The sequence below is a fragment of the Osmerus eperlanus genome, chromosome 16, assembly GCF_963692335.1.
Source record: "Osmerus eperlanus chromosome 16, fOsmEpe2.1, whole genome shotgun sequence".
Classification (NCBI taxonomy): domain Eukaryota; kingdom Metazoa; phylum Chordata; class Actinopteri; order Osmeriformes; family Osmeridae; genus Osmerus; species Osmerus eperlanus.
In genome coordinates, this window is record NC_085033.1 from 7,096,415 (window position 1) to 7,111,395 (window position 14,981).

The window sequence follows — 14,981 nt, forward strand, 5'->3', positions numbered from 1 at the left end:
GAGGCCGGTGTACCCTGAGGGGGATGTTGTTGACACCCTTCTCACCACCTTAGCTCTCCACCTCCTCCCTCCCCTAGTCCTCCCTCCATCATTCACTCCTGCTCGCCCATCCTCCTCAGTCCTACCAGATCCGCTCCCACCTCTCCCTTCCTCCACCCTACGTCCTTCCCTCCCTTTGTCCGGCTTCCTTCACCTCTTCCTCCTTTCCTCTCCTTCCTCCCCTCGAACATCTCTTCCCTCAACACAGGTGCAACATAATGAAGTCAAACAGTCCAAGGAAGCCATGCAAATCAAGCACATAATGTGTGTGTATGTGTGTGTGCATGTTTATGGGAAGAACTGGGAAGTATGGGAAGGCTCATCTAGCTCACTTTCTCCTCATCCTCACCTCACCTGATAGATCCCAGATGCAATGGACATTTAGAACAACCATTGGACTATTACAAGGTACCAGGATGGAGCTGAATTCTATGACTGATTTATGAGTGTCCAGAGACCTGCGTCTTGCACTCACAAAATAAGTAAATGTTGGATTTACTGAAAAACATTGTGGTTCCATGAAGCTAGGTGAAGTCATTAAAAATACAATTGTGTGTGACTGACTACATGTTACCAAGTGCTTTTCCATTACTTGACACAGCTGCATGGAACCTCTTGCATACACATTTTTAAGTCATTCCAACTTTTCATTAATTTGGGTGTAAGGTCACCTAGTCTAATAGTGAGAATAACAGAATATGACATCAGCCAAGCTCATTGGATGCTGCCATGCATGCATAAAGTATGTGTGAAGGAGACAGACACACAACCTGAACATTGTCTGCTTTGCGTCTATGTGTGTGTGTTTCAGTTTTGCATATGCTTTGCATACTAGGAAGGGAGTGGGGGGTTTGATAAACCCACTGACCCACTTCTGATACAGGTGCTGTCTGACCTACTGAGATGGGCCTGAGGCCTGAGGCCTGAGGCGGCTGTGTGGCCTGTACTGTGTGGTTATGTGTGTGTGGTTATGTGTGTGTGGTTATATGTCCATTACTTCTCATCCCTTTGCTATTGCAAGCAAACAGTGTATGGCAAAACAAAGTATCGGTCACTATCATCCTTTTGCAATAAATGTCAAAACTGTGTGGATGGACAACTGTGTGGACATGAAATTGATGATAAAAATGCAATGTTGATGCAATCTTTCATGCACACATGGGGGAAATATTTTATGAGTGTACATAAAGACTGCTTACTTTATGGCAAAGCAAACCTATCCAGAATACAAAGCTTATATAACATCTGTTGTATGTGTGTGTGTCCTCTACCTTGTGTGCCTATCTGAGGCAGCAGACAGAGGCAGGAACGGATGCAAAGCTTTGGCGAGGTTGAGGGAGGCATGGAAGTCTGATCCTGCCTGCAGTGTATGCCAGCTCTTCCACCCTGCAGGTCAACAGGTCTAAACCCTCTCTCTACCACCCTGCAGGTCAACAGGTCTAAACCCTCTCTCTTCCACCCTGCAGGTCAACAGGTCTAAGCCCTCTCTCTTCCTCCCTGCAGGTCAACAGGTCTAAACCCTCTCTCTTCCACCCTGCAGGTCAACAGGTCTAAACCCTCTCTCTTCCACCCTGCAGGTCAACAGGTCTAAACCCTCTCTCTTCCACCCTGCAGGTCAACAGGTCTAAACCCTCTCTCTTCCACCCTGCAGGTCAACAGGTCTAAACCCTCTCTCTACCACCCTGCAGGTCAACGGCTCTAAACTCTCTCCTGCTCCCTGGCACTTCCTCTCTTCTTCTACCACTCTGGCACCCCATCATTCTGCTTCTGCCATCTTTGGAGCTTGATCACTCCACCCCTCAATCTCTTCATCTTCACCCCACTTCTCTTCTTTTATCTAGTTCCTTTTAAACTGTCTGAACAGGACATGAGCAATAGTCTTGATTGACTGACTGACTGGACCAGCATAGCACTGCTGATTGGTCTTGTCATGAGTGAGTGAGTGAGTGAGTGAGAGAGAGAGTGAGAGAGCATCAGCTCCTGCAGTGAGCTAAATTGCAGTGCCAGGCCTCTCAGAGGACACAGCAGGGACTGGACAGCCCATGTTGATGAGAGAAATAGGCTTCTGCCAGGCAACCAACAAATTATATATTACACACACACACCCAAACACACACACACACACACACACACACAGAGCCTGGAAAGTCCCTGATGAGACACTGTGGACTGAACTCTCAGGGGGTCTTGAACACACTTAATGAAGCAGATATCAGTAAACTGTGTGTGTGTGTGTGTGTGTATGCAGGAGTGTGTGTATGTGTGTATTCTAGCTGACATGTATCCAATATGCAGCATCCTATTTACGTAAAACCAATCCATGTCGCGTGGATTAGCAACCTCAGAGTCTCAGTCCTAATGCTCAACCTCCGCACTCGACTCACTCAAAGCTTAATCTGTACCCAGCCAAGCTGGGGGTAATGTTCATTAACTCGACAAGGCTCTTTCTGCTAAGGCCCGAGTAATTAAGTGTTATGAGGTAATTCATATCTCACAGATACCGACCGTCTTTCCTCTGATAACGTGCAATGCTGTCATTTTCGTACGCTGAAAGAACGGGTCATATTCTTGGCTTTCATGCTTTATTTCTCAAGTGTGTTCTGCCAACAGCAGATATGGCCTAAAGAGTCAAAATAAAGCCAGAGTCTGTGCTAGTAATAACACAGAGACACTGGGATGTAAGAAGAGCCTAGATGGAGATATGCCTTGGCAGGCAGTGAGATAGTCTGCTCTAGTCTAGTCCGTCTCAATGAAGCGCTGTGTGGTAAGGCGTCATGTGACTCCCCTGTCCTCACATAACCCTCCCAGTCTTCCAGAGCCAAAGCTCCGTCACTGTCCCCCTCACCCCTCCTCCTCCTCCCTCTGACGGGCTCTGTCCTTCCTGCTGTGCAGGGGCTGTGAGGTGTGTGTGTGTGTCCGTCTGTATGCATGTGTGTGTTCCTCCGTATTTTTCTGTCGTGAAAACGATGGGAGCTGTGGTTCATGACTGTGGATGTCGCAGGCAGTTAGTGAGCGTGTGAAGATGAATGCACACACGTACAATATGAACACACAAGCACAACCACAACCACACACACCAGCGACTGGTTGATAGAGTAAAACAGCGTAGAGTCATCAGAGGCCCATGCCCTATTCCTAATGACATAATGGTCTTGTTAACACAGCTCTCTGTGTCTCATAAAAACTGGCCTCTCCACTCCATAACATTCCAGCCTCCCCGCTGTTAAAGTGTGTAGCTCGTAGTGCGCTTATCTCTCTGCCTTCTGCTGTCGTTGGAGCACAGCAATTACTGGTGGGGATAGGGAAGATGGCTTTCCGTTTTGAAGTTCAACATTGCCCCGTCCTTTATCGAAACGTTGCTTTTCCCACTGCTGCTGTCTAATGCAAGCTGAAGGTGTGGACTCCCTGATGGGGGCCGGAGAGAAGGGAGTTAAGGGTTGATGCCACTGATAAACCTGTAAACACCCTCTAATATCGGCGGTCACGCAATGGCTTATCTATCTCCTGTCTGAGCAAGTGTGTAGGGCAACAAGAGATACACAGGCGAGCGCTCGACCATCCAGCAGGTCTGACTAGTCAACAGGAACTGCTACCTGTCCTGTGATTGGAGAGCTGATTGATAAACCCACAGAGGAGAGTGGCTGGGTGGGGTATGACCACACTATCAGTGCAACAATACAAAACATCCACTAGAATCAAGAGTTTCCGTGCCACCTGCGCCTTGACTGATCCTTGACAATGCAATTGACATTGACAATTCCCTCTAAAGGATCCTTACTGCGGGATGCACACCAAAAACGAGTAAGGAGTCAGTTGGCTGAGCGGTGAGGGAATCGGGCTAGTAATCCAAAGGTTGCCAGTTCGATTCCCGGTCATGCAAACTGACGTTGTGTCCTTGGGCAAGGCACTTCACCCTACTTGCCTCGGGGGAATGTCCCTGTACTTACTGTAAGTCGCTCTGGATAAGAGCGTCTGCTAAATGACTAAATGTAAATGTAAAAACATGTCGATCGGTAAAACGTGAGTGAGTGAATGCAGGCATTGTGGTCACACGCGCACACACAGAGCCTCACGCCCACACACACACACGGTGCAGTGCAGATGGGGGGGAGGGGGTCCTAGCTGTAACATTACCTTGTCTGCGAACATGTTCCTCACCTGGGGGAGTGTAGGCTTCCATGGAGGTCTGCACGACCAGCGAGCGGCGTTTGGAGGGCATGGGCACTGCCATCTTACGCTCCTTGTGCTTGGCCAGGGCCGCCTGGACGGCCTCTGTGTGGACATCTGGAACACACACACCCAGGAGGCCGTGTTTAGATACCGACATGACGCTAATGACTTTGCACCAGTACTGTATATGGCTACTCAGACTTTAAGTAACTCCTCACAGTTTATAAGACAAAGGTCATTTGCTGAAGTCCGTGGTTTGGGCTTCTTGGGTTACGGCGGGGTGTCTATAAAAGTTTTTATTTTTTACAAGCTTTGAACAAGAATAGAATGATCCAAGACATTTTATTTAGAACACAGGGCATTCTTTAAAAAATAGGATGGCAGGGCGTTCAATATGAACATGAAAGTAATATTAATTTCATTACTGGCATGATGGCCATGCATTTAATGGGTGCTTTAGAAAGTAGGCTTATTCACCTGGTGCTAGTGCCCAGACCGCAGCATGGAGATCATGTAATGTAAACGTCAAAGTCATGTAAACCTCCAGGATCTAGGAAAAGCCTCTCTCAAACACGGAGCTAGATAGAGCCAGTGTGGACTGGAAGAGCAGAGTGGTTTAGGCCAAGTGGTTTGTGCGATTTGGTATGATCAAAATACAATAAGCCCTTTGATAAAGTTAGCACGAGTTCGAGAACGAGATTGAAATATGGAGGGTGAGAGGAAAGTAGAGATGAAGAAAAAGACAAAGAGAGAAAATGAAAGAATTTACTGCTTGCTTGACTGAAAAAGGCAAGCTGTTCAACTGATATAAATAAAAGTTGTTTATTGTTGTAATCAGTGTACTAAGAACCACTGGACAATAGAGAAAATACTTTAAGCTTGTTTCGATGCATTATGTTCTTCGGGATTTAAGCTGAGATTAATATGTGTAAACTGGTCATTTGAATTCATTCTCTCGTCACAAATCTCAACATATTTTTGGGGTAGACAGTGCAAACCTCAGCATACTGCCTTACAACACCAGAGCTACACTACGTCCTCAAGTTGAGGAAGCGAGGCGGGAGGAGTTGAGAGCTCGGCAGTATTTGAGCAGAGGTGTGGTTGACAGGACTGTCAAGGTTTGGTTAAGAGTTCGGAGGTTGAGAGATAGGGAGAGGTGGCTGGGGGATGAGATGTGGGGATGATAGGCAGCGTTGCGTGGGGGTGACACGTGGGGATGATAGGCAGCGCTGCGTGGGGATGACGGAGGGGGTGTGGACGTACCTGATCGGTAGCGTTCGTCCCGGGAGCCAGAGGAGCGTCGGCGGTGGTAGCGGGAGGAGGAGGAGGGGGTGACGGGGGTCCTTCTCTCCTGGCCCATGGAGGGCTCCATCCCTGGAGAGACACAGACAGCAAGGGCTCATGTCACATATCCTTCAAAACATACATTCATTTTTTCATGTACTACCTGGCCCTGGAGAGAGTATTCACAGGTTTCAACGGTTTGGGGAAAACAATGTGGGAGCCAGAGTTTGCGTTGATATAAAAATAAATATTGAGAACGTATGAATTTGAGAATACACACGCCATAGACTGCATACTGGAGTACCCTGGAAGTAGTTTAGTGTTTGTATTTCTTACGTGAGTTTCTGTGCTACAACGTCACCTCCCTATTGGCTGACAAACATCGATCATTATTTCTATCTGGGGGCTTGTTAGGCTGCTTAGGCAGGGTTTCAACTAGGGCTTGTGTCAATGAGTGTGGTTTGCTGAATCTATCAGGGGAGCGAAGGGTCACACTGTCACCCGTTCTCCAATTAGACAAATCAGCGAGTGAACCGAACTGGACTCCTTGTGAGATCTCTTCCCTGGGGAAACACACACACACACACTTTAAAATCACGCAGACACACAAACATCTCTTACAAGACACACAAATACATAGAGAGCTAATCACAGCAGATGCACACTGACTCACACAGTCAGACACACATTTAGATACACACAGTCAGACACACATTTAGATACACACAGTCAGACACACATTTAGATACACACAGTCAGACACACATTTAGATACACACAGTCAGACACACATTTAGATACACACAGTCAGACACACATTTAGATACACACAGTCAGACACACATTTAGACACACACAGTCAGACACACATTTAGATACACACAGTCAGACACACATTTAGACACACAGTCAGACACACATTTAGACACACACAGTCAGACACACATTTAGATACACACAGTCAGACACACACAGTCAGACACACATTTAGATACACACAGTCAGACACACATTTAGATACACACAGTCAGACACACATTTAGACACACACAGTCAGACACACATTTAGACACACACAGTCAGACACACATTTAGATACACACAGTCAGACACACATTTATACACACACAGTCAGACACACATTTAGACACACACAGTCAGACACACATTTAGATACACACAGTCAGACACACATTTAGATACACACAGTCAGACACACATTTAGACACACACAGTCAGACACACATTTAGATACACACAGTCAGACACACATTTAGATACACACAGTCAGACACACATTTAGATACACACAGTCAGACACACAGTCAGACACACATTTAGATACACACAGTCAGACACACATTTAGATACACACAGTCAGACACACATTTAGATACACACAGTCAGACACACATTTAGATACACACAGTCAGACACACAGTCAGACACACATTTAGATACACACAGTCAGACACACATTTAGATACACACAGTCAGACACACATTTAGATACACACAGTCAGACACACATTTAGATACACACAGTCAGACACACAGTCAGACACACAGTCAGACACACAGTCAGACACACAGTCAGACACACAGTCAGACACACAGTCAGACACACAGTCAGACACACAGAAATCCACACACACCAAAGCTCCGCACAAAGCAGGTGATCGTTGACAGGCTCACCAGTGTTTCTGGACTAGACACACTTTGTGTTCATTAGAGCGGAGCACCATCGAACAACATGGCCGCCGAAGAGACAGATTTAAATCTCTCTCCCTCTCCCTCTCTCTCTATCTCTCTCCGTCTCTCTTCATCTGTCTCCATTTCTTGCTGTAATGACCATTCCCTCAGCACTGAAACATGATCGGCATAGAACATCCCATCCATCCGTTCACACTGCCTGCAGAGTGACTTAGGGGGGGAATCTCAGAAGCCCTCCGTGATTCCTCTCTCCTTGCCTCCTTCTCCACACCCTACTGGACGAACCTCCATTCTGCACAGGTGGGTTTCGAAGAGTGAGACGAGAGCATGCAAAGGGATCGAGGAAAGGCTTTAAAGATGGAGGCATAGATAATGCTCCACTCAGCCATGTGTGTGCTTGTATATAGTGTGTTTTGTACGTGTGCTTGTGTGTATGTGTGTGTGGGTGTGCGCATGTACGGCTGTGTGTTCGAGCCTTTCTCAAGCGTTACACAAAATCAATCTCTGCCTCATCTATTCCCGTTTGGCCCCGTGCACACCATAGAAACGTTTGATCCAATAAGAGACTTGATGGGGAGTGTCTTTGACCTCAATATAATGCATTATAAAAATAATACACACTCCAACACACAGATCAGGAAAGATTTCCGTTTATGTCTTTGCTCACAACATTTTAACGGGTATTTGTCAGAGCCAGAGCGTAATGTTGCCTATTTACCTTGTGAATGCCATTTGTAATTGATTTGGAGTGAGAGATGGGGTTGGAGTGTGTTTGTGTACTAATAAATACATGTTACTGTTTCAGACAGCTGTGAGAGAAAGACTGGAGGGTATCAGAAGAAATGTAGTTGTAGATGTTATTGCTGCACCGTGCCTGGTCAAATACAGACCGTTCCTTGGTTCTAATCAGTGAAATAATGCTCTAACGGTCCACTGTCTGATCCTCGATATACCTGCCATACGTTTTCTACATGAACTTTGTGTGTGTCACGTTGGATAACAGTGTCTGCTAAATGAATAACTAGAGAGTGGCATTTTACCATGCTATGGAGCTGTCACATACACACGGGATGCTGTGAGGTAAAGGTTTAATCAGCCCACATGATTGGCAGAATTATGGCCTCTGTGCGTCCTCTCAATGCTCTGAGGGGAAAGGCGACGCTGTCATTCAGCTCGAACTAATGTGAGACTTGACCCAACATAACATCTGTGGTGAGTGTGTGTTAATGTGCGTGAGGGGTTGTTATTAAATTCCTGAGGAACCGTGAGAGGTCGGGGAGAATGTGAGACCTCCATCCGAGGTTGGTTTCATCGGGGAGCCGAGACTGAAACAGCCCCACTGCACACTGTCAGACCGCACCTTGTGATGGTGCCTGAATACATTATCATAGTACTCTCAACACTTAACATGGTCAGATCTATATTATCAGGTCTCCTCTCATATGTGTAAGTCCATATCTGGGGGTCTGTGTGGGGGTTAGTTTCTGATTGTAGAGGTGGTTTGGACAAAGACTCTCCCCATGAGCCTCTTGTGTACTGTACAGTCACATCACTGCTGATCTAAAAATATACATACTGTATCTGACAAATACTCCAAATATACCGCAGCTTGGCATTGATCCACAATTTCTGGAAAATTCCACACAGAGGTGGGTGAAGGGACTGATCATCTAACAGCTGATGTATTACATGTCAGATGCATGATCTTTGTTATTAAGGCACTTTCACTTTTTACTCCACTGGTCATTTTTACTTTTTGAGCATACACTATTTTAATTAAAATTCATTAGACAAACAAATAGGACTTTTAAGTTCCATGTGTCCCATATATGAATATCTGAAGTCTGTATATAATGCATCAATTTCATATATACCGTGGTCAAAAGTAGATATTGAGTACTTAGTAGAGGCATGTTTCAGACATTTTACCTCTTCCCGTGTCTAATGAAGAACCTTTTTCATCTAATCAAATGTATAGGTATCTTACTGTAGGACAAACCACACACAGCTAAAAGTTTTCAACAGTCTGCTTTAGGAAATGAATACTTTACACACCCCACTGTTTCACAGAGTGCAAGAGACCTTCTCCTACCATCCCACATCTTGGCATATGAAGACACCATATGGCACAGTATTCAATTACTCCCTGGCACCTCATCTAGCCAGTCTGGTGGTGCCGTACCTGGCAGAAACCATGCCAACTGGCCTAGATTTTCACCTTAGCGTACTGCTAGTTATTGAAATATGCATTTGAGACGTTTTCCAAGAAAACAACTGGGTCAACTACGAGGAGTGGTTAAGTGTGTGTGTGTCCTTGCTTGCATGTACACATTTCTTGAATAATTGCATTGACCGCTCATGGGGTGATTTTCAGCATAGTTAGTGTGTGTGTGTGTGTGTCATCCGGTTCATAATAATACTGCGATGCTGAGGATGACCCCCCACTGGCAGACTGTGGATGCCAGACATTTTAGGCCTCCACCGAACCCTCCTTACACATATATACAGTACACACACACGCAATATCTTTCCCACCCACATTCTTGAACGCCCTTTCACCAAATAAAAATATACCACTGTACTTGCTGTAGGCTACTGTGTTTTTTTGCAGTACGAGGCAGTGATTCTGGGAGGTTGTTGAGTCAGCATCACAATGTATTTTAATAACGGCTGAATTGTTCCAATGAGAAAAGAAGGCAGGTGAAACTGAAACCATCAACACCTACCGCATTAAAACAAATTTCTTTCTGCATTCGGAGTCAACGAAATGAGAAGGGAAAATGAATGAAAAAATGAAAAAAGAATGTATGGAGTACAGTAGCTATTGGTTCTGCTAGAGCAGCCTGCTAGTGCGAACACACCATTTCCAATCAAGACTAACCCACATAAGCAACACTAGGCCTTTTCTATTCACACTAATAAAACTGAATCAGCCATCCTGTATAAGGGACACTATCAACAGTGGGCTTGTCTTGGGTTGGGCAAATGTGTGTATTGTTTAAGACAACACACTCTGGTTGGAGTGTATGCAGCCATGTTTACTCATAACCAAGTCATAACATGGATATGAATGTATTATCTTGCTCTCTATTCCCATCAGAGGAGACCTCAGTGGGGTGCTGCAGACAGTACCTGGTGGCTTGGGAAGGTAAGCTCCGATTAATTTGGACCGCTTCTTTTCATAGCCTTTCTGTGTGATGTCACCTGCCAAAGAGAGGGAGAACTAGAGTTAGACAACAACAAAAAAGGAATATGACACTCTGGAGGAGTATTAAAGAGTTTAGCTAGCGTAGGACGAGTGTTATCTAATTGTTGAGGAGCCTTTCAACTGTGGGAGTACATGTACAGATCTGCTATATCCATTGCATCAGAAGATTAAAGCAAGCAAAGGTTAAGATGCTCGGTTAATCTCCATGCTCAATGTCCTTTTCTACACACGATGGGACAGATGGAGGACTTGGGTACGTGGAAGGAACATTGTGGGCTGACTCGTGTTGGATTTAGCATTTTCAACCCAACTAAATCCTCTCCACGGTCCAAACCCTCCCCTGCGTGCTGCGCCAGCTTGTTAAATCAACCACACCCAGGGATCTTTCTAAGTATTTATTTTCCTTTCCAGGTCTGGTCAGACTGACAGGGAGACGGAAAGACGGAGGACGTGAAGGAGGGTAAACAGGCAGAGAGGGGGGAGTATGGGTAGTGGAGTCTGTAGAGCGTGGAGTGTCAATGATGGATGGTTCCGGGGGCCTCAGCTGTCTGTGTGTATTAGCTATCCAGGTCAGCCTATCAGACAGGTAATGAGGAGAGAGACCGACTAGAGAGAGAGAGAGAGGGGCTCAGGACTACGCCACAGGGGGCCGGGTCTCTCTGAACAAGGTATTAGATCTCCTGCGGAGGAGGACAGCTGTGTGTTTGCGTGCGTTTGGATATCTGGCGAGTGTGCGTACGCCGCTGTGTACGATGTGTGTGATGTGTGTGATGCTGGCTGACTGCCTCAAATAGCCACTATGCTGAACCCAGCGACCTGAGCGGTGTGAGATGGGCTCTGTCACAGGCAGCACACATCCACCACAGCTCAGCTCCCAGCGTCAGCACATGACGAGCACAGGAGCAGGGGGGCGGCTGGCTCTGACATCTATGGAGCGGGGGGGGGGGGGGGGGGGGAGGTAGACTTTGAGAAGGTTGAAGATTTCAAAGCAGGCTCTTTCATTGGAAGAGCTCAACTTTGACGGGAGACCCATGTGATGTGTCTCAAAGTCGTATCCACAGGTATTGATGATGACTGGTTTACAACAGCAGGGGATCGTGGACGGAGAGATACAACGGCATTTCTCTTGTCCCTTTCTAGATTCACAATCGGTCGCTCAGTTATGGAAGGGCCACGTAGACACGAATTATCACACAGACACACCAACACGAAAACAGTCAGAAGGAAACATGGACACACACAGACACACACACACAACATTCCACTTTATGCGTGCTGTCCAGAATCCCGGCAAGCAGACTCTCATGCCAGAACGTGTCCTGTGTTGATATGAGGGCCCGGCGGGAGATGGAGGGAGGGGGAGGGGCAGACAGACGGGGGAGACGGAGGGGTAAGGCGGGGCGCAGGGCACTAATTAGCATCTCCAGTAGGAGAGCTGGCCACCCCGGTGAGACAGGACCGGAACTACACGACAGGACCTGGTAAACAGAGTCATATATTTAACATCCTGTGAGGGAGGGAGGAAGGGAGGGAGATACACACATATGCAGACACACACATGCAGACACACACACACACACACAAACAATCAATGAACAGTACTGAATGTGTGGTAAGACATCAGTCAAACTAAAAACAACCTAGCATCCTCCTCTGAAACACACACACACACCACGACAACATCTTCTGGCAACAGATAGTAGTCATTGGGGGACAAGGCTGAGCCAAACTGGAATTAATTTGTGACTCAGCTCGTTGAGCTCAGGTCTGGATTAGACATCTCTGGGTGGCACGAGCCAGTTTATTCCCTGTTGACTGGAGATGACGTGGCTATGCAGCCTGTTTGATGACTCTACCACACCACAACTCACAGTTCACTCAGTCTGCAGATACAATAGCGCTCTGAAACGAGTCAATTCAAATGCACTGTTGGTTGCCAGTACTATATGGTAAGTACATCTTTGTGAGACCAAGCAGCTAACCTGATGTCTCATCAAACATGTAAAAAAAAAACGTTGATTTGAACGACGCTTCAAGGAACTCCAATGCCAGAAAGCAAAAGCACACCTTCACAAGGATCAGCAAGGAACAGACTGAACAACTTAAGTTGAACAAGTGAGATAGCCCCTGTTTAGGAGTAGAGGGAGTCTTTAAATAGAGGGAGATGATTCATCACTGGTCAACCCACTCTTCCGGGCTACTGCCGTGTCGTCTGTGTGCGTAGGTCTGTCTGCTTGTCTGAGAGAAGACTTCTGACAGAGAGCTAGGTTTCTACACTGCCTAGAGCACACATGCACATTCAAATAGAAGGTCCATTGTTAGTAAATTACCATGTAGAACTTGAGGCTTTCCTACAGAGACGCTGTACTTGGTTGACCAAAGAACAAAAGGATATTCTATCATTTCACTTCACTCGACAAAGTTTTGAGGACATTAGCATAATCTAAAGCAGTTGCTGCAAGGAAACATATATACAGTACTGGTTCTACAAGGATTACAGGCCAGGTATCCAGGCCAGTACTATGAACTGTAGCCAAGCCATCTGTGAGTTTTAACTGTATGTATATCAGGAGTTTGCCAGAAAGCAATCAGAAGCTACAGGCTCGAGGCATTTAACTGTTCATCTAACAGGCTAACTGTATGTAAACCTGAACCCTACTGTAACTAATAACTTTGTGACTGCTTGCAGTTTAAGGCTCTAATTAGTGCACTCTGGAAGTAACACTTGTGGAAACAATTAGAGCAGTGTTGAGGTGTACAGGACACTTAAGTGCTCCATACTAAAATATGCATGCTCTTCTCCACAGTGCACGGTGACTCATGGATGACGGCGGTTCATATACAGTAAGCCGCTACATGTTATGAATAATTGAAGATACATGTATATTTCATACTGAAGCACATCCAAAGCCTATTTCCTTGATGTCAAATATCCTTCGGAAAAGGCCTTTCACGTGTTCTAAAAAGCTAGCGATGAGGCCAAACGTCCAGGCGAGTAGAAACACTGAGATGAAGTGAGAGTGAGTCCAGTGTGATATCTGCGCAGGGGGAACCCTCTGAGCCAGGCTGAAGGGAGTGGCCACGAGCACCATGGGTGCGACCCCGGGGAGAGCCAGTCCCAAACCCTGTGTTAGCCTGGTGAGCCCAACGTTATTAGCACAAAAGGCATTAGCGAAAGAAACCCAACACTTGTCCTCCGTCCTCAGAGATGCCGACTCAACGCCGACGGAGAAGCGCTGAGTTGGCCAATGCCGCCCCCCCCCCCCCGCCACCCCTCCCCCCTTCTTTTCAGTGCTGACAAAAGCAGTAACCCACACTGCCAGACACACCCATAATCTCTGAAGTTCCCCACGTTTTAGAAAATGCAACCTTACTTTGTCATTGAACGTCCCAAGCGGAAACCCTCATGTGTTTCCACTGCAGCCTGTAGGCTTGGTGCCAGGCTGGCAGGGAGGAGACCGGCCTGTTCAACGGTCTACATTACCGTCGGACAGAGTTTGAAAGGAGCGAGGTTGAGGAAAAGAGGTAGATAGATTAAGAGAGAGTGAAGGCACAGGAAGAGAGAGAGAGAGAGAGAGAGAGAGAGAGAGAGAGAGAGAGAGAGAGAGAGAGAGAGAGAGAGAGAGAGAGAGAGAGAGAGAAAGACAGACAGAGAGAGAGAGAGAGAGAGAGAGAGAGCAGCAATAGAGGACTGAAGAGGAATGGTATGCATGCTGCTGGGCCTCACTCCTCCTCCTCCTCGTACTCCTCCTCCTCCCAGCCACAAACTACAGTCTCTCATCCTTTCTCTCTCTCTTTCTATCTCCCTCTCCCCCAGGAATGTTTATGTAACGCTAACATAGCTGCCGAGGGTCGCCTGAGAATACACACACAACTGACACACCACGGGAACGACGTCTCTCTCTCTCTCTCTCTCTCTCTCTCTCTCTCTCTCTCTCTCTCTCTCTCTCTCTCTCTCTCTCTCTCTCTCTCTCTCTCTCTCTCTCTCCCTCTCTCTCTCTCTCTCTCTCTCTCTCTCTCTCTCTCTCTCTCTCTCTCTCTCTCTCTCTCTCTCTCTCTCTCTCGTTCTTGTCTCATTACATCTCGGTCGCCCTTTTTCTCTCTTTGTCACTCCCCCACCCCACTCTAAGACTACCTCCTTTCTGACGTCAGAACAATCTCCTAATTCCTGCTTCCAATCTCTCTCTCTCTCTAATCATTTTCTGTCCGTCTCTCTCTTTTGTCCTGACTTTCTCTGACAATCAACCTCGGTCTCTGTCAAAGACCCCATCCCTCCATCTTCACCCCTCCCCACCCCGTTCCTCCCTCTCTCCCATTGTGATGCTCATCTCACTGTAATGTAATAGGAAACAATAAAATCAGCACCATTTCCTTTTTAGGCGCTTGGGTGCTGGTGCTGTGAATATTGCTGACCGTGGACCAGCCCTTTCTCCCCCAGGCCTGGCTTATATGGTCATAGCACTGGAGCTACACTCCACTGTGCACACACAAAGAGTTGACTGTAGGTGCTGGTCCTGAGACAGTAGAATGCTGAACACCAGGCCTGTGTAGCCCTGCATATCGTACA

At 46.7% G+C, this 14,981-nt stretch overlaps 1 protein-coding gene across 13 annotated transcripts in view; it reads right to left on the reverse strand.

The window, feature by feature from the left end:
- The window catches only part of dip2ca (disco-interacting protein 2 homolog Ca), a 108,976-nt gene that overhangs the window by 42,183 nt on the left and 51,812 nt on the right, over positions 1-14,981 (reverse strand). For 10 of the 13 annotated variants that reach the window (XM_062482215.1, XM_062482220.1, XM_062482214.1 and 7 more), the window contains exons 2-4: positions 10,339-10,410; positions 5,473-5,583; positions 4,174-4,323 (exon numbers count right to left, since the gene is read on the reverse strand). In XM_062482215.1, the coding sequence (XP_062338199.1) occupies positions 4,174-4,323; positions 5,473-5,583; positions 10,339-10,410 (333 nt within the window). The remainder of the gene's footprint in view (positions 1-4,173; positions 4,324-5,472; positions 5,584-10,338; positions 10,411-14,981) is intronic. The other 3 variants (XM_062482221.1, XM_062482216.1, XM_062482222.1) reach the window with 2 other exon arrangements.